At 49.6% G+C, this 24,416-nt stretch overlaps 1 protein-coding gene across 2 annotated transcripts; it reads left to right on the top strand.

The window, feature by feature from the left end:
- The first annotated feature begins 229 nt into the window (after positions 1-229).
- On the top strand, positions 230-9,771 carry Dact2 (dishevelled binding antagonist of beta catenin 2). Of its 2 annotated transcripts, none has more exons than XM_032894653.1 (4): positions 230-497; positions 5,751-5,883; positions 6,915-7,190; positions 7,699-9,771. In XM_032894653.1, exons 1-4 carry the CDS (start codon positions 450-452, stop codon positions 9,372-9,374), a joined length of 2,133 nt encoding a protein of 710 aa, XP_032750544.1. In that variant the 5' UTR covers positions 230-449; the 3' UTR covers positions 9,375-9,771. The 2 variants fall into 2 exon arrangements, with proteins under 2 accessions (XP_032750544.1, XP_032750543.1); XM_032894652.1 differs by lacking the exon at positions 230-497 and adding an exon at positions 859-1,153.
- Positions 9,772-24,416: the final 14,645 nt, after the last annotated feature.

Here is a 24,416-nt window from a genome sequence, read left to right as displayed (position 1 = left end):
CTACACTCCACAGGCCTGGGCGCTCTGGATGGAGGCAGTGGGTGCAGCTGGCACCTTTCCACCCCGGCTTCGGAGGAAAAGGTGAGCACTCCAGAAAGCGGTTTCTTCCGTAGCCACCCGCGATCCAACAATTCTGCCTTCCGGAGATACTCAAGAAGAGGAAAGCATTTCCATCCTGCCTGTGTGCAGAAGTGGGGTGGCAACTTCTTCCTAACTTACCACTGGAGAAACACGAAAGCTATAGACACTGGGTCAGTAAATTGCTGCAAAATGGGCGCGCCCGGAAGTCTAACAACAGCAAAATACCCGGATCGCAGGATTCCACCAAGGACATTGTCCAAAGGAGACCAGTGGGGGCCTCTGAGCATGGAGTGAGTAAAGGAGGTGGGGGCGACAGATAGTGTGCAACTTCCTTCTGGAATCCAGACAGTGTTGCTGAAGTGACCACCATGGTGAGAGCTGCACACCTCAGGAACTTACTAGATGCTTCCTTAAAGGTGCGTAGCATGTGTATGAAAGCTGGACTCAGTAAACGGAGAAGCAAACACGGGTTTTCCATGTACACTGGGAAACCTGGTAGAAGATTTTCCATTTTAATCAGCTTACAAATAGGAACGTGATTCTTGCAATGTGATTTTTTTTTTTTAATTTAAAAACCTAAACAAAACCTTTCTCCTCCTGTGCCTAAGCTCTTTTCTGTCCCTTGGCGGAGGGACTCTTGGCCTACCCTCTTGAGCTCACAGGTCCCAAGGGCTCAGGGGTTGGGCGAGGGCGCGGCCGGTCGACAGGGCGGGCAGGGGGCGGCCGCTGTGACCTCGGGCGTCGCAAACACCGCCCTCCGCGGCCAGTGATAGGTCCCACCCCACCTAGGCGACCTGCGGACGGGGGCGGGGAGACGCGGCGGGGACGCGCGGTGCGGCGGTTGAGCGTCCGGGAGATGTGGGCACCGAGCGGCCCGGGGCCCGCGGGCTGGGACCGCCGCAGGGTGGGCGCGCGACTACGAGCAGCACTGGCGGGGCTGCAGGAGCTTCAGGGGCTGCGCGCCACGCAGCAAGCGCGAGTGCGGGGAGCCCTGGGCCTGCACCAAGCGCCAGGGCCCCGGGGCCAGGAGCTGAGGCTGGAGGCGGCGCTGGCCGCGCTACGGGAGCAGCTGGTAAGAAGCAAGTGGGGCACGAGCGGCCGAAGGGGCGTGCTGGGGCGCGATCCGGGCGCAGTTGTGTGGAATGTGCGAACGGAGAGGCCAGATGCGAGGCTGCGTGGGGAGCGCGCTGCGGGGCGCGAGCTGGAAAGCCGCGCGCGGAACCCGGGGTTGACTGCGCACCGCCTCAACGGCGGATACAACCTTGGTGCGGCGGCGCGCAAGTCTGGCTAGACACTGTGCTGTTGTGGTGGGGATGCGTGGACTCCATTCCGCCAGAAAGGAGTCTGCGCACACCCTGACCTCATCCCCGGAGCAGGTCAGCAGGCAGCACAGCGTGAACTTGAGCCGCAGGGCACTGTACTAGGTTCGCCTGGGTCATTGCGGAGTCTTGCCGGCTGAGAATGTCTCCTAGATTGCATGTCACCTGATTCGTTAAAAAATCAAAACAAAACACGAGTGTCCTCTGGTCTGCACAACGTGTGAGAGGGGACTGGTGGCGCTTTCTCAGCTATCCGCACCCATCGAGTCCTCCTCTGTAGACCACTGGGGTCCCCCAGGAGTAGAATTGCAACCCGTTTCTAGAAACAGCTCAAGATCTTTTCCGCCCTGGTACTGCAGTGTTTTTAAAATAACAAAATAATGCACACTCAAAAGAGTATGATGGAGTCGTTGTCCATAACTCTTAAGTGGGATTTCTTTCATGATGAAATTTAGATCTGTCCCGTTGAGAGTAGCCTCTTGGTAAAGTTCAGGGTGAGACAGTTGTTTTCAATCAGCTTTAGCTCAGAATAGTGTTGGGTTTATGACTAAACCAGGAAGTCCAGTGTCTGAGTCACTACTCCCCAGGACACCTGGAATCTTCCCTGAGTGTGAGAGATCTGGCTGAGGGCGAATCCAGCTGGCAGCCTCCTCCAGTCTGAGACGCCCAGATGCTGCCCAGACAGGGACATGGCTGCTGTGGACTGGACCCTGCACACCATTGCACCCACAGGACCAAGGAGGCATTACAACAGGTGTCTGTCTTTCGAGGGGCTCCACACTGCTTCACGTGACCTCAGCCAGGCAGGCGCACTGATGAGTTACAAGCATGACCCTTAAGGTTAACGATTAACTCCCCCCGTCAGCAATACACAAACCCAATCTGTGAGCCCTCACACTCCAATTACCAGCAGCCTGTGGAGAGATCAAACAAGCTTTGTGTTGACACATACTCCCCCTCCTCTCCAGGAGAGGAGGGGAACACACAGGCTTTGTCTTGAAACTTGGTTCACGGGAAAAGCGAAAAATAATTGAATTTTATGTGGCTTTAGCACCGTTTTTCTTAAGCGGGTTGGGGGTGGAGGAAGGGTGGGGTGGGTGGGAGCTACTTGCTGAATCAAGAAAATGGGGGAAGAGCTGCAGTACATTCTAGTTAAACGTAGGCAGGAACTAGAGCTCACAGTAGTCCTCCTGCTGGCTCACCTGGCCCCCGGCCCTCGTTCTGGTGTGAAGTAGAAAAAACCCTATAGTCCTCCTCAGTTATCCTGAAGGAATTCTCAAGTGAGGGTGGGTTTAGCATTTCTGGGGATTTGGTGTCCATCAGATGGGCTACACCCTGCTAATTGCAGTGTCAAAAGTCACAAAGGGAACTCAGCAGTAACTGCTTAGAGGAATTTCGCTCACTAGATAAATCAGTGACCCTTAATGGCTGAGACCAAAAAGATAGACTAATCTGCTAATGAAATCCCATGCCCTCTGACCCTTGACCCCACAGCCGGCTACAGGTGGCCCTGTAGACTGTAGGATGCCTCATGAGTGTTTTCACAGAAACTTGTCACAGATGGTGGTGGCCTTTCAATCCCACACATGGGCTTAAGTAGGAGCAGTGGCTGGATGGCACTAGGCCAAGAAGCCGAAACATTCCATCTTGCCTCCACTACATCCAGAAGAGGTGTCCTGAGACAGGGTGCAGACAGATATGAGGATCATCCCGCCAGGGTTGACCGGTCATGACTTGTTCTGAAAGTGACAGCATGCAGCCATTCCTTCCCTTGGCAGGCTCAGGTGGTGACACAAGAGCGGGCCACTCTGATTCCGTAACTGTGAATGGTGTTTTCCTTGGACCGACTGGGTTGCTTTGTGAGCACACAGGGGGCAGATGGAGGTCAAATGAGAAACGGATGAGGCCGAGAGCAGGGCCCTGCCAGATTTCTCCAGGGTCACTGTCAATTGCATCGTGATCCGTGAGCAGGGCCCTTCACCGCTGACTGATGCGATGTGAAGTTTGCAGGAGGCCATGAAGGGGTAGCTCATGCATAACACATTTCCTTTGTTCACTCTTAGCATTCGAGGAGAGGAAGGAAGTCTCTTAGATTCAATCTCTACATCCTGATCTTTTTATCCTACAGATATGCCATCAAGTTCTGGTTCTGTTTGGTTTGGGTGTTTTTGTTTCTTTTGGTTTGGTTTGGTCTTCTGCTGGGGCTTGAAAAATGGAAGTGCCCTTGGGGAAGGTAAAACAAATTCAGATCAATTTCTATGGGATGGAGCGAGCCCTTAAAAGGAATCAGCCACTTCCCTTTTAGTGGCACCATAGAATGGCAAGTCCTAGACATTTAGTGGCCACCAGACTTTTCCCCTATGGGAAAACTGGCAAAGCCCCCAAGCTCTCCCAGGGGCCTCTCCTGGAGCCCAGGATCTGCAGGTATACTGAGTATCTGCACCACTGGGACGAAGTTTAGTTCTCTCTTGCACCATGCCTCTGACCCTTGACCCAGTTCTGTGGGATTTACCTAAATGCTCCAAAGCCTCTGTGAAATCAGCATGAAGTTTGCAGACCACAGATAGACGGGCTCGGTTCCAGGAAGAGTTACACAGCCTGGCTTTGTAGCCAGCTGAGCTCAGTCCTGGTCACAGTGGCTTTGACCATCAAGTTCAGCCTAAGGAAAATGCTGAAAACCTGGGCCGGAGTTAGAGGGAGTCTAAGGAGAGTGGCATCAATTCCGATAGTGGGCTCACAGCCCAACAGAGGAGCCCTGAGGCCCATAAGGACTCTGGGATCTTGAGACCTCAACTGTTAATTAGAAACTAGCTCCTGAGGCTGGCTGAGCAGGTGTTACCTGCAGAGCGGCTGGTCCTGGTGTGCACACAGGGGTCAGCCTTTGTGCAAGGCAACCAGCCGGACCTTTGAAGAAGAGAAGCCCAGATTGGGAGAGGCAGATAGATACTGTCGCTCTCTAGAGCTGGACTAGTAGAGGCCTTTTATGGCTTTAAGGTAGGATTTTACAGGGAAAAAAAAATCCATGTCAGCCCCTTGATGAGTCTCAGTGTCAGTTTCTGAGTGGGACACCCACGGTCTCTACCCAGGTCCTTCAGGGAGCGTTTGTGACTGAAGCAGGTTTTGGACCAGGCGGTGGTTCTGGGAAGTTTTGTTCAACTTTGGTTCTAGGAGGTAATGTTGCTCTCAGACACTCTTCTCCCTTCAGACCCTGTGTTAGTAGGTTCAGGGGGCCGGGGCTTGGGACCTCGAAGCCCTAAAACGCCAGAAGGACCCACCCATCCTCAATAGGCCATTCACACAGCAAGTCAAGATGAGAAGCTGAGGAAGGGCATTTATTCAGTGTGTACACAGTGAGAAGGGGGATCAGTGGAAAGGCCCAGTGTCCCCCAAGTTCATCCTGGGGCTACTGACACTAGTATAGATGTAAACGAAGCAAGAGATGAGCAATCCTGAGCAAGGTGTGATTCAGTCTGGCATTGTCTCCGGTGCCTGGGAGTGGTAGGTGGATTGTCAGAACTGGAGGGAGCTCTTCTTCGGGACAAGCTTTGGTTCCAGGTGTCCCCTGGCTTGTTTCTTTCTCCCAAGATGAGATTCTGGGGGAAGCCCAATTTCTTGGTGCCCTCTGTCCCTTTAGAATATCTTCTGTCCTGCGTGAGTGAGTGCACATGGAGGTGGACCCCACCCTGAGTCAGCTCCTGGGGGGACGGGCTGAGCCGGCTGAGATTGGCAGCAGTGCCAGCCCCGGCCAGCATCCTACTCAGCTCACCCTGGCCTGTTCTTCCCATCGCAAGTGACCAGGGAGTTATTACTGCCAGCATCCTGTACACCGCTGGGATTCTGACATAGTACCCACTAGAAAAATAATGGTCATGCTGTCCTACAGGCGAGCCACGCCCCTGTGTTTTACCCTCTGTCTGCCTTCAACTCACTTGTTCCTTGAAGAAGAAAAGATGTATCCATCCGACCTGGACATGGGGAAAGTGCATGATTGAAAGAAAGAGATTGGTTTTTATCGAACACTCAGTACTGATTAGTTTATGTATGTTATACAGAACTCCGCCCACTTTGTGTGGTGTGTGTGGTGTGTGTGTGTGTGTGTGTGTGTGTGTGTGCGCGCGCGCGTGCGCGCGGCTATGCCTGTGGGCCCACACCAAGGGGTGACAAAGCCTTTACTGTCCGTTCCATGAGGCCCAAGAAGTTGCTTCCCATCGGTTGGCAGCAGATGCCAGTTAGGTATACTTGACGTGAGTTGGGGGTTTGCGTCTTCCTGATGTTAGTTTCACCTTTGGACCTTGGTCTACATTCTGTTCTCACATCAGTTTCTATTCTTCCTCCTTTTTTGCCTTCTAGTCACGGCTAAGGAGACAGGATGCTGGCCTGAAGACCCACTTGGACCAGCTGGACCAGCAGATAAGTGAACTGCAGCTGGATGTAAGCAGGTCACCCTGCGAGGCCTTAGACAGTGACAGCAGGCCCAGCTCAGGTATGACTGATGATGACTGGATATCTGGGAGCCGGGCTGACAGGATCCTCCCCTGTGGAAGGCAGTACTGCCACCCCTCACGGACACTGTCTGACTTGACATTATGAATAGTGACAGCTTCAGCCTGTGTCCTCAGCTGATCTCACAGGTTGCTTGGGCAGCCTGGGAAGTGTATGTGGAGATCTGAAAAAAGCTTTAACTACACATGCTGAGAGAAAAATATAAATGTAGTAGATATTTAAATAATACATAAGCGAAAGACTTTACATGCAATACAGTATAATACATATATAAACTACTAGTATATATACACATATATGTATGTATATTATATAAAATGTGTAATATATAAGTTGGAAAAACCTTTCTGGTAATATTAAGCACTCTATGAATGCCTGATTTTACCGGACGGCCATGGACCATGTGAATGACTATTTTACAGACCACCTACTTCATTTAAATAAATATAACTTGTTAGCCAATCACACAAAGATGTCCCCTCCCCCAACCCAGAGGTCACAGAAGGACACCATTGGCAGTCTCTGCTGGCTTATGTGGCTAGGTCACTTTCGTTTTCTTAATACTCTGAGTGGGTTGAAATTTGGAAACAGGGACCCCTGTCTCTGGGTTACAGTGGTCACAAGACAGGCGTGACAATCTGGGGGACCCCCCTTAGCACTCTTGGTATCGGCTTTTGCAGTCTATCCTGGGATGTACTAGGTGCCCAGCAATCCCTGGGGCTGAGGAACCCCAAGAAGGAAATGCCCCTTCAGTTGCATATTAAAGAAGGGAGAGAGTAACCAAAGCAAGGAAGTTCCCCATCTGAGGTGACTAAGGGTCAATTGTTCCCAGAACCACTCCCAAGGTTGCCGGCAAGAATCTGGAGCCGTCTTTTCCTGGGCCCACGGCCCCAGGCATTCTTATCTGTGCCTGGATCCTCCCTGTGGTGGTAAAAGCAGAGAAGAGCTTGGGTCCTTGGGCCAGAGCCCACTGGCTAGGGACACGCTAACCACTATGCTTGCTCTGCCCAGGTTTCTATGAGCTGAGTGATGCCGGTTCCTGCTCCCTGTCCACCTCCTGTGCATCTGTCTGCAGCGACCGTCTATCCCCCTCCCTGGGAAGCTGGCTGCCTGCGCTCCAGCCCTCCAAGTCCAGGTCTGGCATGGGGGACTGGCGACCCCGCTCTGCTGATGAGACCACTGTCCCTGCGTGGAGCCCACAGCGCACAGAAGATAGCAGGCTCCTGCATGGTGCAGAGGACACAGGCCGGCTGAGGGGCATGTTCCGGCCCAGACCGGTGTCTACAGGTAAGAGAGGGAGGCAGGGGAGAGTGAGAGGGACAGCAGATGATAATACCTGTAGACCCAGTGGGGAAGACGTTAAGCCCCACATGCAGTGGGGCTGGTGTGGGGGGGGTGATTTTTAAGTGATCATCTGGAAGCTGCCGTCACATCTAAATGTGGCACGTTTAGAGTGACAATCAGGCCCTTCATGCCCTTCGTGATTTTCCAAGAGAAAAAGTTGTGACTTGGACCCTCCCATTCCTCTCACACCTGGGCTCCGTGCCAGCCTTCAGAGCTCTGCGGTGAAATCCCCAGTTTCACTCTCACCCTGTGGATGCTGGAGCAGTTAGCTGTCCCAGATAGCCTCCAAGCCGTGGTTAAGTGAGGGCACTGAGCTGACAATCTCCTGACCTCTCTAATGGAAGAGCAGGGACTCACACACAAACAAGAGCTGGGTCTCTACAAGCGCCTGTCGGCTGCAGGGATTTGCCATCTGTCTGCGTTGACACGCTTTTCATGGTCTCATTCCCAGGCGACCTCGAGAGAGTCCTTCCAGCTGACACGGGGCTCCAGAGTGCTGGCACTGATGCCTCATCCCTCCTATGCCAGGGGATAGAGATCCCAGCCCATGCACTGGACCCCAAGTACCAGCGTGATCTGGTGGCCAGGGGAGGCCAGGAGGTGTACCCGTATCCCAGCCCCCTCCATGCAGTGGCTCTGCAGAGCCCTCTTTTTGCTTTGCCTAAAGAAGCTCCGTGTTTCGACATCTACTCACCCCCCGAGGAGCCTCCTCTGGTCCCTGCTGACCAGAACGGGACTCAGCCTGAGCCTGAGCCCACCCGTGAGCTGGGCTCAGCCGAAGCCTACATCCACAGACTACTGCGTCTGCGGGGCCAAGAGCTCCCCCTGAGAGAGGTGGGGCAGGAGCAGGGAGGAGACGCAGCTGCTTTTCCACAGAAGTCCTGTGGCCAGAGGTCAGACGGGATGGGTCAGCTGGAGAAGCCAGCCTGTGGGGCTGACTGGGGAGGAATGAAACCAAGTAGGGGTGCTGCCAAGGACAGCCTCAGGCAACAGGGCCCTGTGTCCCTTGTGGGTACTGAGGCCCTCAGCAGCCCCCTAAAGGAGGAAACCATACCTTGGAATCCCTGTGTCCGTGGAGACAATGCTGTTGGTTCCTCTCCCTCCTCCCAGATCCAGCAGCCTTACACTGACTGTGCCCAAGGGCCAGTCCTATCACCATCAAGGGTATTGGGACCTGAGAGCCCGCCTCTGGCCCCGGGGCCCTTTGCTTATACATCCTCCACTACTAATGAAACCTCCCCATTGAGGCTGAGGATGGGCTCTCCCCAAAACAAGGCCATGAAGGTCAAAAGAAGAGTTAGCGAGAAAGTACCACGGCTGGGGAAGCAGCTCCCACCACAACCGGAGAAACAGCGGGGCATTCATGCCGCGTGGTCCACAGAGATGGACCCCTCCTCCAGACCCCAGCAGGGAGGTCTCAATAGGAGACCCACACTGGCCAGAGAGCCTCCTGGACGATCCTGCTCTGAGTCCACCCTCTACCCTGTGCCCCTCCTCGTCCCCCTAGTGGTGACCCAGAGGGAAAGTTACCCAGCCTCGTCCCAAGCTCTCTTCCCAATGGAGGCAGCCCTCCTCAGCTCCGCAGCCAGGCGGAAGCAGCGCAGGTGGCAGTCCACTATGGAGATCTCAGCTAAATCCCGTTCGGTCAGCCGACCTGGGCCCAATTTGGGGCCCCCTAAGTCCCCAGCCAAGAGAACAGGTGGTCCCCGAGCCCAGAGCAGGCCCTCGCTTGCCCGCCAGGATGCCTGTGCGAGGAGTGAGTCAGACCCCTCAGAGCACTCTGCAGAGTGCGCCTCGTTATTTCACTCTACCATTGCCGAAACCAGCGAGGACGAGGAGGCTAGCGACCACACTGCCAACCGCTTTGGGGACGAGTCCAGCAGTAACGATTCAGAAGACTGTGCCCAGAGCAGCCGCCGCGGCCTGGCAATAGGCAGTGCAGAGGCTGCGCAAGGGGGATGGGCCTGGCCTCCGGTGCCACTCCAGCAGTTCTCGCGGGCACCAGGAGGCACCAGGCCATCCCTGCCCCCTGTGCCCAAACTGTGCCGCATAAAGGCCTCCAAGGCCCTGAAGAAGAAGATCCGAAGGTTCCAGCCAGCAGCCCTGAAGGTCATGACCATGGTGTGATACCAGCGTTTCAGGACAAGCCCTGGACCCCAGAAAGTGCCATGAGATGTGGTATCCCGTGCCATGTGATGAGTAGGCGAAGGATTGTACCAACCTGCTATTTTGCTTAGGTTTCTCAGATACCCTTCTTACTGTGGTTGTGTCATCTGGAGTGACATCCCCTCCAGCCCTCTTCATTGCATGATCTCAACCACAATTTGGTTCCCCACCATACTCTGCCTGCTTTGTGGGGAGAGGTCTCTAACATTCCTCCCCAGAGACTTCCTAGAATCACGGCATCCTGTTGGGGGAGGGGGAGCTAGATTTGCATTTAACTCCATATTACAGTTGTCTGAATAAATACCTACACCATGCTGCTAGAGCTCCAAATAAAAGAACCACATTTCCTTTCACCTCAGCCACTGTCATGTCTCTTCCTTCCCAACATGAGACGTGCGTGAACCTGAGGCAGGAGAGGCATTTTGGGAGTAATGTCTAAACCCTGGATTCAACACGGGTGAACTGGATAGGAAAATTTATAAGTTTTTCATGTTTGTAAAGAAAATTATGTCTATTTTCCAACCATTCTTACGAATGATAGGTTTTCAGCTCAGCTGTTCAGTGCTGCAGTCACAAGGTGGCTTCCTGGACCCCATTACATGTTGCCCTAGAAGGAAGAAGGGGGTACACTTTATGGGGTCTCTTCCCCTTCACACATGACAGAAGCCTTAAAAATAAGGAGACAGGGGGTTGGGGATTTAGCTCAGTGGTAGAGCGCTTGCTAAGGCCCTGGGTTCGGTCCCCAGCTCTGAAAAAAAAAGAAAAAAAAAATAATAAGGAGAGAGGAAGACTGATTGAAAATACTTTTACAGTAAGATTCACACTTGGGCTAAATATTCTTGTAGCGAGAAGCTGTATGCAGGGTAAAGGGTGAAGAGACTTCAAAATGGATTGGGGTTTAGAACAAAGAAGTCAGCTTCCCTTGAGCTTGGAAGGAGGGAGAGAGAATGGATGTTTTGGGAGTTTTGACGCGAAAGAAAGCAAGGGGCTTCCTCTGCAAACCAGTCCAGAGTACAGACATTTTGAAGGGGCCAAGGGAAAACCTCTGAAAAGCAAACCTTCCTTGACTTCCTGCTTGTGCCTCCTGGGATTGCTCAGGCCAGGGCATTTGTCTCCCTTGTACTTTAATTGGAATTTAAAGAAAAACTAAAAACCAGTATGACTTGGGTTTTATTGTAAAAGATGTGCTTTGGCTCACGGCCTCAGAGGGCTCAACTTACCACGAAGAGAAGGCATGACAAGACAGTTTAGTCCATATCAGGGCAGGCCAGGAAGCAGAAAGCAAGATGGGAAGTGACCAGATAATGTACTCCAAAGGACCAGCCTCCAGTGATTCAACTTCCCCAAGCCAGGGACCAATGCCAACTTTTCAGTCCTCCCAAACACTACCAGCATCAGGGGATCAAGTGTTTAAAACATGAGCTGTGAGTAACATTCCAGATTCAAACTATAGCATTCTGCCTGGGGTCCTCTAAGGCTTGTGGGCACAGGTACATTTAATCCACCTTCGAAAGTTCCCACAACCTTACTAGTTCCAGAATCATTCAAAAGTCTTGAAGTCCAGAGATTCAAGGCAATCTCAGCTTTGAGGACCTGGAAAAGAAAAAGCTAGCTACACACTTCTAATATCTAGTATATACCACTGGGTGTGTTGTTAAAATGCTCTCATTCTTTGCCCCATTGTTCCTGAGGTTATGAGAAGCCGTGGTTTGGCAGAAACTTCGCCTGTGAGGCTACTGGGACATGTCTGAACCCTGACGAAGCTACCTGGGCTCCTGCCCATACCTAAGGCTGCATCCTCAGTTCTGGCTTCTTCTAAAGAGGGCATGAGCTCCATTTGATGTTGATGATCTTGCTGGACATTGTCTCTCTCTCTCTCTGGAGATCTGCAAGCGGAGGTCTGGGGGGCTCAAGGGCACCCCAGGAAATGGATGCGTCTCTGTGATCCTTCTTGGGGGCATGTGCTGTTCTAACAGCTCAGCAGAGGAGGGACCTTGATGGGTTGGGGCTACTCATATGGTTAACAATGTTCATCTTCCACGGCAAAGCTGTCTTGATTTGCAAACCACTCAGGTGCCAGCATGTCACCAAAACGTCTGCACTGTAGCCAGGAAGATGTGGGCCTGTCTAACCATGCAAGCGCCATGAAAGCAACGGCACCCCAACCATACCTGTGCTTTCTCAGCTGTCTCTGCTCTCAACTCTCACTGGGGTGTGTGTGTGTGTGTGTGTGTGTGTGTGTGTGTGCACATCTATCCCCTTACTCTCTTGTTTTCTCATTGGAAAAGTAAATCTCCAGGGAAGCTTGTTAAAGCAGATCAGAAAACCTTCCTTCAGAGAACAGAGCAGCAGGAACACAAATGAGACCCAGCTCCTGAGCTGTGCTGGCCGGGGGAGCTCACTGCAGAGGAGCAGGTGGGGACCCTTGGTGGAAAATGACCAACAAGAAGCCTGCTGAAGACAGACCTGGGGGTCCTGAGGGTCAGAGCCTCGTGGGTGGAGGAGGCTCAGGCTCTAGAGGGAGGGTCCTTGATAAAGGCAACTGCAGAACTCTGGGCTGGATTGTGACTTGCAGAAAAGGACTCGGGTAGCTGGAGAAGCCCCTGGAGTTCTCTGAAGCCGCTGACTGGGAACTGACCACACAAGGACGATGTTCTCTCAAGCCTGGTCCCTGCCCATCCGACTGGAAGTCAGTCATATATTTTGATTTTCCAGAGGTCAGAAATTCATCCCATGCCTTCTGCTTTTATTTGTTTTGAGGTGGGTTGGGATGGGTCAGGAGATTCCAACAACCTCCTCCAGGCCTTTTGATCCACATCCTGTAACTAGAAGGGCCACATGGCTTGGGAAAAACAACAGCTTCCCTACCTGAAGAACTCGCTTCCTTTAAAGGGGGAGACACACGGTGCTGTAGGATTCAGAGCGAGGGGCAGGTGAATAACACTGGGGATGCGACTAGGCCTTTCTGCATCAGCAGAGTGCTTCCTCAGGGTGAGGAGCTCCCCAAATGGTCAGGACACACTACAGGGTCGGGGTGGTGAGTAGACAGTCTGAGCTCGCAGACTGCTGGGCGCATTGTGATGTGGATGTCTGACACCAGCGATGAATGGGTTCTTGGAAGCATTTATAGATGGTCACTGGCCAAGTTCACAGGAAAGATGATCGGCCAGCACATTCCTTAGCAAATCACCTAGCTCCCTCTGGGAGAGCACACCGCTCTCACCTCAAAGAGAGTAAGAGACAGTATTCTGTAGCCAGACATGAATGAATCCTGCCCTGAAACACAGGTTTGGGTCGACCAAATACCATGTTCTAATTCAGTAACAGTTCCCTGCAGTCTTCCTATCAGCAGAACAAAGTCATAAATCAAGGCTCTTTTAAAATATGTTGGTGGGGATTCCAGTAGCTGGGTTAGAACAAAGCAAGAACATCCCTACTATAACCTCAGACATCATCGGATGGCATTCTTAGCTTTGGGGGTTGATGAAAACTAAGGGGTCTGTTTGTACATTCCAGAAGGATTTACCTAACAGCCAGGAAGATGTTAGGCCACATAAGGAGCTGGGTAATAAATAGGTATTTGGAGGACCTACGATAACTCAAACTCATTTGTCTCCTGGCTTGTAACATTCCATCACTCCCCGGTCACTGAAGTTCTAATCAGTCAATCGGCCTTGTAGAATGTTTAACATAGGTGTGGCTTTTTTTTTTTCCCTAAGAGCTTTGGTTCACATATTTTAGAGTAATTTTCTTTCAGACAGACATATCTACTCTTGGAAAGAGCAGGAGCCCTCTGGGCAGTATGGCAGTGATATGGAGACTCACAGGCGCCTTGAGTGCACTGGCAGACGGACGAGCACCCCCGACAAAGAGGGCAGGGCCGTCATCTGCGGCATCTAGCACAGGCTCTTTTGAAACATTTTATAACTTCTAGTGTGTTTGAATTAAAATAAAATCTTACAAAAAAGAAAGCCAAACTAATGTAGAAATTAAACATGCTATAATAATTTGTAAGCAACTTAATTACAATGTTAGTGAAAGTTTCTCTTTAATGAACTGTATCGTATCATTTAAGAAAGTAGGCTTAGGCCAGGCATGGTGTTGAAAGCCTTTTTTTTTTTTTTTTTTTAATCCGAGCACTTGAGGCAGAGGCAGGAGGATCTCTGTGAGTTCAAGACCAGCCTGATCTACAGAGTGAGTTCAGTCAGGGAGGACAGTCAGGGCTCTGTATAGAGACCTGCCTCAAAAAAGGAAAGAAGAAGAAGAAGAAGAAGAAGAGGAGGAGGAGGAGGAGGAGGAGGAGGAGGAGGAGGCAAAAAAAGTAGGCTGTGTCCAGTGTGTTGATTGGATGTGAGGGTCCTCTGATGGATTTGTCTGCAATCTTTCCATTCCAGGACAGAGCATAAGCTTTGGACACAGCATAGTGTGGTTGTCAGGAGCTCTAGAGCCCTTGCATTAAACACATGAGACTGAAAGGAAAACATGGCCATGGCCGCCCCAGCAGGTCAGCTGTGTTCCACCTTAGAGGGCAGTCCTTCAGCATCTGCTAGCAGCAAAAAGGTGTGATCCTAGCATAGCAGACTTTATTGGGCACAGTGCTCAGACATATCCACAAAGGTAGGAGCTTGAAGGAACTTGGTGAATAGAAATGAACAGGTCCCATCCACAAAGAGCAAGCAATAATTATACAGCCAGGGCCTGCCTTGGAAGGGACTTGGTGGTCACTGTGTTGGGCAGAGACTGCACACAAAGAGATGGAAAAGTCAATAGGCAACCCTATTGGGATAGGCAGGGGGCATGCCACCACCTCACCTTGGTCTCCTGTTCTTTATGTCCCTGAGTGTCACTGGAGATGACAGCCAACTTCCTGAAAGCCATAGTGGGAAGCTCCTGGGGTGTATATTGGGCAGGCTGGTTCCTGGGGAGGCTACAGGTATGGGACCGAGCTCTCCCTTCTCGTCTGAATTTGGCCGCTGTCTCTCTCTCTCTCTCTCTCTCTCTCTCTCTCTCTCTCTCTCTCTCTCTCTCCTCAGCCTCTCAGAAGCAGGAGGGCATAATTAGATTTGTGTTTGGAAAGCCTCCTGGCCCCAGTAGAGACCAACTGTAGGAGAGACTGTCTCAGCGAGGACCAGTTCCAGGGAGAGTGCACCCAGGGGACCACCCACATTGCCCAAGCTTAGCTCCAATCTAAGTGACGTTCCCTAGGCCTGTTGCTGTGTATAGGGCCATGCAGCAGTGGAACAGACAAAAGGTACCACTGTGTTTTGGGACTGTTCACTCCCTACGACACATGAGAATTCTCGCAGAAATAAGAACAGCTTTAGCAGAAGAATACTCTACCCAGGATTTCTTTTTTTTTTTTTTTTTTTTTTAAAGACTTTTATTTATTCTATGTGAGGTTACAGATCCCCATCACAGGTGGTTGTGAGCCACCATGTGGTTGCTGGGAGTTGAACTCAGGGCTCAGTGGCCATATATATATATATATATATATATATATATATATATATATATATATATATATATATATGTTTCTTTTTATATGCTCAATATTTGTCTTTAGATCAGACTGGAGATCTAATGACTTTTCAGGAGTCACCTAAGACCATTGGAAAATACATATATTTACATTCAATTCATAATAGTAGCAAAATTCCAATAAAAGTTTTTTATAGCTGGGGTCACATGGTGGAACTCATTAAAGGGTTTCAACATTAGAATCTATGTTAGATGATTTTTTATACTTTTTTTTTAGCAGATCATGTATATATGCCTCTTCTCTGCAATTGAAAATGTATCTTTTGTCATTGATTTATTGATGTTTAGAAATGCAATAGTGCACTAATCTTATATTCCATGTCAACTAAATAAAATTAATAATCTTATAAATATTTTCCTTTTCATAACATGCAAATTTGATGTTGTTTTTCCACTTTAAGGTGACTTTGCTCACTAGCTAGGGTTCAAGTATAATCTTTTTTTTTTTTTTTTTTTTTTTTTATTCCTGATTTCTTTTTTACTTTTTTTTTCTTCTGCTCTTCCAGAGGTCCTGAGTTGATGAACAGAATCTGTAATGAGATCTGATGCCCTCTTCTGGTGTGTCTGAAGATAGCAACAGTGTACTCATGTACATAAAATAAATAAATAAATCTTTTAAAAAGGGGGGGGTACATTTTCATTCCTGTTTTATTTTTCTTCCTGATGATGAACAGAACAGGGATGAAAGGATTTAGCAGACTCAAACCTCATTTTTCTTTGGGACATTTTTTTTTCTCCATTTGCCCTCCCTCCATTGCCCTTTAAATTTGAAACTCCAGTTTGTGTGGTGTAAAGGTTGGTGTCTGGTATGCAGATGGAATATAGATATCAACAGAGTGCAGGCTCAGGTCCCTAGGACATCAGAGCACCCAGAAGCAGACATAGGTAGCGTTACGGCGTCAAAGACATTGGTGATACATGTGTGGGGCAATCAGTATTCATGTTCTGCTGGGGTTTTGAACACTAACGCTTGTGCTGGCCAACTCAAGGACCGTGCCTTGCTCAGAACCAACAGCAGAACTCCACAGATGGATGGTGCCTCAGTTACAGCTTTGTGCTCTAGGTCTTGTGTGTCATCATGGACTTGCTTTGCTAGAGGCTTGAGACCCAGCACTAGTGGACCATGTTTCTACTTAAACTGCTAAGGAGGAAGCTGAGAATGCTCATCTCAGGAAAGCCACAGGTGATCCAGAAAAACACAAGGCCTATGAGAACGATTCTGGTTCCTCTTGATGGTCACTCTGAGATACGGAAGATGCAGGATGTATGGAGCCCCATCAGATGCCTGGCATGTGAGCACCAGGGGCCCATGGGAGATCCCACTTAATAGGCAGACTGTTTGTTTGAGACAGTATCTCGTTGTGTAGCCTGGGATTAGCTCTGTAGACCAGGCTGGCCTCAGCCTCAGATGCACTTGCTCTGAAGTGCTCTCAAGTGCTAGGATTAAAGGTGTCTGCCACTATGCCCCTCGACAGGCAGATTTTAACACACAACCTTTAACATTGGGACTTAGGAAGGGGGGAAAGCCCAGTTTATCAAAGAATTCCCAAAGGCCTGCCGCTGAGAGAATGCCAAATTCAGGTTTGGAGAGGTATTCATTAGCTCCAATGTTCATAGCACACTTGCCAATGGCTGACATTTATTATCTGCCATTTATTTTAACGAGTACACATGATTGATAATTAAATAAGCTTAGCAGCTGTACAAAGCACAGGTCTTTTGGTGCCTGTGACGGTGCTGTGAAGCGGGTGTGATGGGTGCTTTGTAGTCACACTATATAATGATGAAGGACCCGGGGCAGAAGGAAGAGTTTCTCAGGTAACTACTTAGCTGGTGCAAGGGAGTGGCTGAGGTCAACCAAGGTCTCTGGTTTCAAAATTAGCTCCCATGTCTGTGGCCACTGTTCACAGCTAAAATACAGGACTGTTTATGGCTTGTGGGTGTTCTGGTAACTTAATCAAGCCTAGTGGGAGAAGAAGTTAGCTGAAAGTTCAGGAATGAAGGACTCACCTCTTCCAGGAAGAAGCTGGAATCTAGGATCATCTACTCCCAGAGCTGGGGGATACAAAAGCCTCATCAACGTGCCCCTGCCATACCCCATCCCAACCCCTACCCTTACCCCTACCCTGTTCTTTCTCCTCCTGCCTCTGTTCTACCTCACTTCTGCCCCTACCCAGCCCTGGCTCCACCCCTATCCCTGCCTCCACCCTGTCCTCACTCACACACTTATCTCTGTGGTATGTCTGAGGAAGACCTCCTTGCACGAAGATAGCAGAGGACACAGTCACATGACCTCCACAAGCACGAACTCCAAAGTGCATGCTTGTTCTTTTTGCTGGATCACTGTTACTTTGCTTAAACCTAACAGATGTTTTTTCACTTAAAAAAAAAAAGTGATCTCATCTGACAGAGCCATCCTAACTTTCGTGCTCAGGGAAGTGAGATGCTCTGACTTCTGCACTGAACAGACCATCGGGAGATCAAGTTCATGAGCAAACAGAAATCACCTCAGCCCCAAAGTACCTCTCAACTGCACCTTTTGCAGATTGGTATGTTGCATTGTTTCCTCTGAATATTTTGTTTTAAATACAGCTGCAGCCCCGTGTCACTGTTGGAGCTTCAGTTGCACCGCCCGGGAGCCTGCAGTGTGGCTGGTCCACCTTAGGTCCATATTTTAATTTCAAGAGTCATCATTTCTGCAATCTGTGTACATTCAGCATCGACGGGACATGTGATATCACCATGGAGAGGATCTATTGGGTTTCCCTTAATGTCGCTTAGTTCTCCTGTGTGCCTGGAGGGGCACACTCCCCCACCTGGATGGTCTGACCTTGCTGTCAGTGAGGAACCATTCCTGGACTGATCGGGCAGCACTTGGGCTCTAACAATGTTCACTTTGGATATTAACGAATGTATCCCATAAACTGCTCCCTGTTTTCCTGTCCCCAAACCAAGCAAGGCAGACATTCCAACAGAGAACACCAGCTCTCTCCAGAGGGGTGTGCGTTTCCACTGATGTAACCCACCAGGAATCGAGTAAGGGGTCTTCTTACTGTTTATTGTCATGCTCAGTGTCAGATGAAGAGGATCTGGGGGACTAATCTTGTGACCTCAGGTCCTTCAAGATAAGGCCCACTATATTTTTAAATTCTCCAAATGCAACTATATCATAAAAAATGTTTTTAAGTTTTACAATTGGTGCAAAACAGAACTCCTGTGCACAGGTGCCTTCAGGTCAGAGAAACAGAGGGACAGAGACTTAATGACATGCTTTTCCTTTGTTCGCTCTCTCTCTCTCTCCCTCTCCCTCTCCCTCTCCCTCTCTCCCTCCCTCCCTTCTCCACTGTATCCCTCATATATCCTCTATTTATCTTCTTTTTGCTTGAGGCATAAAACTTTACATGACCCTTGAGACCTTCCTACGAGCAGGGTCAGAACAAGGACACTGCCCAGGCAAGGCACATGAGGATCCTGTCATGTCCAGGGTATCTGTGTTTCATGCAAACATGGGTGACAAATTCAAGTCAAGTGCCTGAGTAACATCACAGAGTCCAGCAAGGCATCGAGCCAGACAGATGTGCAACCAGGCTAGCCAGCAAATTCCTCTCTTCCCTGCTAAGGAGATAAGCCGGCTATTCTCCAGCTGTGCCCTGTGGGGGTGACCTCACAGTTCTGTGTCTAGTGTGAAACCAGATACTCCCATACCAACATCATCCTCAGAATAATGGCAGATAAGAACCAGGCTCCTGGGCTAGAAGCCTGGCCACTGTATGCTCACAAGGTCACCCCTAAGCTCTTTAAACCAGGGGGATGCTTGATGAGCTATACATGAGGCAGCGTTCATTGGCTCCAAGGCCTCCTGGAGACAGCATGGCAGGACCTGTAGGTGGAGAGGCCTCTGTAGCTTAAGCTGAACGACAGGCACACCCATACTGGCCACCTGACAGCTTTTCCTCCATCTGGGGAATTGATCCTTAAGGAAGCTGCCTTTGCAACTATGGTTGCTTTCCCAGGTCTTAACATCTGCCCCGACCCATTTGCTGAAATCAGAATGTCCCAATGTGACATCTCAGTGCTCCTTCGGCCTCCCGCAGCACCCTGGCTGTCCCTGACTTGAGTGAGCGACCACAAGCATGCACACACCTTCTTGTCCCCATGCCAGGTTACACAAAGCTATGATTCTATGCCACAGGCAGGACTGGACAGGGTGGCTGGCACCAGGGATATGCCTCCGCCCTGGCTCAGGGCTCACAGGCTGGGTCTTTAGATACCTCCCTTTGTTTAATGATGCTGTAACCCACTAACATCTGAACACGTTCAGTTCAGCTTATTCCCTCCAGCCAAGATTCGCCTCAGCCGGAGAAATGGCCAATTTAGGCTGCCTTGGTCCTTGGCTATTTGCAGAGGTACACAGAGCTCTGACAGAGGTACTTAAACTTGAGGACCACAGCTTCCTGTAGTACAGCTGACTAGAGACAACAACCAAGGGACAGAGGAGATTCCTGACAGGGAATGGGCTTGTGTCTCCTCCATCTTTAGAGGGCCTTTCCCACAACACCCTCCTGGCTTTCAGTCTAGCTTAACCTACAGATCTCTGCCCTTGATATTCTTCCAGGCCTGCAGCTACTGTGTCCCGAGCTCTAGCACAGGTAGCCAAATCCAGCCCTCAGCAGACTCAGGGTGCTCAGGCAGAGGTGATCAGGGGCAGAGGCCAGCTCAGATGCTCTCATTGGGTGGGTACCCACATGGCTTTCTACCAGAAAGAGCATCCTTCTGTTCTCATGCCCTGGACTATAACACACAGCAAAGAGAGGCGCTTAGCACCCAGCCACTCAGTCAGCCAGGTCAAGGTCTCTAGTGATGACAACTGGGAGCTGAGCCCATGTGGCCCATCCCTAGTTCTCTCCTCATCACTGTGTTCTCAGCTTCTGTCTCACAAAGGCACAGGACCACATATACATGCACTGGCTGCTGAGAGATGAGCACAGAAGGAAAAGGCATGAGCTATTTGTAGCTTGTGAGACCTGTTAGATATTCAAATGGTAAATTTAAGGATAGGGAAGTGTAGAAAGATTGCCTGTCCTGTCTGTGTTTGATCCCTAGCACTATGATAAGTAAAGATTGATATACAATAAATATATAGGTAGGTAGATTATATATATACATATATATACATATACATATATATAGTTAACAGATGAAACATATGAGAGATGATTGGTGATAAGAATAGATAGATAGATAGATAGATAGATAATTAGTAGACGAAGATAGAAAATTATGTGTGCCTGTCCGTGTGTGTGTGTGTGTGTGTGTGTGTGTGTGTGTGTGTGTGTGTGTGTAGTCTGTGTCTGTGTAAGCATGGACTACAATCAAGATTGCCCAACCCCACTGTGCACAGGCAGAGAGCACCCCTTTAAGGGCACATTTTCCAGAGCTGCAGAGTCCCCAGAAGCTGAACTATATAGGACTTGTAGCTCTGAAGGCAAGATGTTCAGATGCCAGGTATCCTCAGGGGTCCCACCCCCTTCCTCAGCCCTTATGGGCCTGACATTTGTGTCCCTCCCAAGGTGACCTGTTGAAATCTTTGCTCCAGAAGAAACGGTGTAGTGAACTAAGACTTTGAGAAAGCAGTTGATTGGGTCGGGTTTGAAGCCCTGGTGAATGGTATTCGCACTTTTATAAAAGGCTCCAGGGAGCTTCGAGGCCCTTTCCACCACATTCACTTTGCCCAGAGACAACAGTTCAGAGAAACTCCCAGGCAGAACACACAATGGTTAAGAGAACGTCCACCACTAAGTTGCAGAGACCTACTAAGTTTCTACTTTGGTGAACCTTGATTTCCTCAGTTTTCCTATTTCCACACACAGAATTGCCCTTACTGTCCTGTTATTTCTGGGGCTTGGCGATAACTCAACTGGTAAAATGCTTACTGCATAATCATGAACACCTGAATTAAATCCCAGCAGCACCTGGGTACGCGTTGGGCACGGTGGCATGTACCTGTAACCTGAGAAGGTAGGGACAGGTGGATCCTGGGGCTCACTGGCCAGCTAGTGTAGCCTAATCAGTAAGTTCTAGATCTCAGTAAGAGACCCTGTCTAAAAAGAATTAAGTGAACAGATCTTGAGGAATGAGAACGAAGAATGACATCTGATCTTCACTCATTAACATATACACATATACCTACACACATGTTTATACATAATGGATGGATAGATAGATAGATAGATGTGCTCTTTTATTTTTCTATTTCAGCAAATCTGACTCTTCTGTTAAGAAATATAAAATTGTTGCTTGAAGTAAATCTGATTTTTTCCTAACCATACGCAGGCCTTCACCATTCTACCCATGACTGTGGCTTGAAGGGTCTACAGCAACTACAGGATCTGTGTCTCCTGCTTGCCACAGACATGTAACAGGTCAGTACTGCCCTGCTTCTCAAGGGCCAAACATCACTAAGAGCAGACAGAACTATTCCCTCAGAGTCTGCCGAGGGCTGGATGTGGTTTCCTTCGATCACTTGCCTCTGGTTTGTGGTAATGAAGTCACCTGTACTCGGTGCCATATGACTGGTGAGCCTCCCATTCTTGGTGCCATTCTGATTGGTCCAAGTCATTCTTCAGACGAAGCCAGGACTGCCCTGTACCATAGCATTGGGATGTCCGGGGTAGCCCAGTCAGGAGATGGAGCAGAAATCCCCACACCATGGTTCTCACTCTCCTGTAGCCTCAGGAGCTGAGAACTTAATCCAGGAAGGAAGAGCTTAGCATAGCTTCCTTAGTTTTTTTTTTCCTGGCTCACAGAATGGGGCAGCCAAGATGGAAGACATAGCCAATCACCCCAGATTCCGAGATCTACAGCAGCACAGGTGAAGGAGTAGAAACTGAGAAGTCGATGACTCACCCAAGGACCAAGCAGGTGGGAGACTGATCAGGGGCAGGAGTGATTGATACCACCTGCATGACTCACCAGCCCACCCCCTGACCTCCTTCTGTGCCTTGGTATTGTGTGGAGCTAGGAGCCTTTGGATCAGGAAAGAAAATACTGTAGGAGACACCCAATGAAAAACCCTTCTGGAACTTTCCAGCTACTAAGGAGTGGCTATCCAATGAAATATGCAGCTCCTTCCTTTTGGAAGAGAAAGAATGCAGATACTCTCTGAAAACAATGATCTCTCTCAGGTATCCCTGCTGGACAGCCCAGCCATTCCACAGTGCACCAACTCAGTTTTGTTGGACACACCACAGCTCCTAGCAAATGTCACTGTCCTAACCCCAGAGTGTCCTTGCTATATTAATGACAGAATAAAATGCAAAATGATAGAATATATTACATTTTAAGAAATGGAAAACACATTTTTACCAAGCCAAGAGCACGATGTTGAGGGTATAGGCTGCATTCCATGTGTGCTGAAGTTCTTGTGAACTCCCTGTTTCCGGGGCTCTTTATAGGGAGGCCTTTCTCATATGCATTAATACAAGTTCCCTTTCTAGCTTCAGCCAGTACCAGTGTCAACCTTTAGCCTGAGGTATTCCTGCTGACTTCCACAAAAGGATTTAGGAATGTATGAAAAAAAAAAAAACTGAATTCAAAGTTGGACTTGGGAAAGAAAGAAAGTGATTTCTAAATCCCAGAGGCTGGGCCGGGGCCCATGAAAGCCTCACCCTGGCAGGCTGGGTGGGGCTCCTATAGCTGAGAGATGCAGGAACCCTTAGTGACCGAGTCTAACAGAGGAAAAATGCATGTTGGCTGTAAGTTAGCCTCCTGGGTGTAGGGAGCGGCTAAAGATGGCGCCGACATCCGGTGGTCGTTTGTGGTAAACACAAACAGCGCATGTGTTGGCATACCCCCAGCACCTACAAGGCCAGGGTGATATTCATGCTAAATAGGTTATTTCATACTCCACCAATCCCCAGTGGACAAATTTACAGCCACAGTCTGTTTTGTATATAAGGCAAGTGCCTTTGTTCCTCGGGGTCCCCGTACTATCAATGAGGTGTTCCTGCAATAAAGGCTGATTGAGAAGGATCCAACGGTGTTGCGTCTTCCTTGCCGGTCGAGGTGGGCGCGACACCTGGGGGTGCAGGAAACAGAAAGTCTGGGACCATGATGCTGCCAGAGACAGCAAGGGGTTTAGCCTTGACAGTGGTAGACAGGGACCACTGGCTGCTGCTTCTTGAAGCTAGGGAACTTGGGAATCTTGCTCAGCCCGGCTGATGTGATTTTCCTGGTTTAGCAAACAAAGGGTAAAGCTTGTATAAAACTTTAAAAAAGAAGTTGAAAGACATGGTTGAGCCATTTCCTGAGGGAACATAGCTGTCATCTTGATCTTGGCCGTCCATAACTAATAAATTTACAGGTCTCGAAGGGTACGCATTCTACCTTGTAGAACACTGAAATAACACAGTTATTGCAATTTGATTTACGCACCCCCAGCCCACGAGAACTGTGGTTTCCAGTCTTTGAGCAAAAGATGTTGGTAGGTCTTATTTGCTGACTGTACCAAGCGGATTGCTACTGGGTTTCTCTCTGGGCAGGGTAGGGTGGTTGTCTGCTAGCCTTGGGCCTGTGCCAGCAGCCAGGATCTGCATGTGGGCACAGCCTCTGTCTACTTTCACAATTACCCCTGGGAGGCTTTGAAGCCCCAGAAAATGTCCCTAAGGACTTGTCTGAAAAGCCTGGTTTTGTTCAGCCCATCTATTTTCAAAGCTGGCTGGGAAAAAGATACGGGTAAGTAAGGTACCTAGCGATTAGCATGTACACCTGGCCCTGCTTTCTAGCACATTCCCGATGATTGCAGGGAGTGGCTGCCTCCCTAAGTGAGGCTCTGACCAGGGAAAGCCTTAAGTTTTTTAACTCCAGCCCCTCCCAGGATCCAGCAAACCCTTTCACTCTCCTTCCTTCCTGAAGGCTGCCTGCCCTGAGCCCTTGGTCCTCACTAGTGCTAAACAGCCATGGGGAGGGGATGTGGATGGGGAAGATCTCACTGAGCTATGATATCCTTAGGAACTCTGAAGGGGAGGGCTATTGCTAGAAAGAAAGTGGTTTATAAATCCCAGAGGCACAGTACTGGTGAGGAACTCTAAGTAGCCCGGGCCATCCTAGAACTGGCTGTAGTTCCCATGCTCAGCCCTATGCACCTCCAAACCCTGCACCCCCAAACACTGCACCACCAAACACTGCCCTAGAACAGCAAAGGAAGGAATACCCCTGTCCTAGGCCCTGGGTTTCTCCATGTTTCTGTATGAAAAGCGGGGCTTCCTGCTCACCAGGGATAGAAACGGGGACTGGAAATTTGTTCACAGACTATGGTAGACCACTGACCATACAATTAGTCACTAATGTTAACCCATATGAACCTGATATATCCTAAAGAAAACCATTACCTAATCATGGGACCCTCATACCTTTTTTTCAGCAACAAAACCCAATGAAAGGACCCTCAAGAGGCTTTCAAGGGGA

This window comes from Rattus rattus, chromosome 2 (genome assembly GCF_011064425.1).
Source record: "Rattus rattus isolate New Zealand chromosome 2, Rrattus_CSIRO_v1, whole genome shotgun sequence".
NCBI lineage: Eukaryota > Metazoa > Chordata > Mammalia > Rodentia > Muridae > Rattus > Rattus rattus.
The sequence above is the reverse complement of the archived record's forward strand: the minus strand, read 5'-3'. Positions and strand labels throughout refer to the sequence as shown.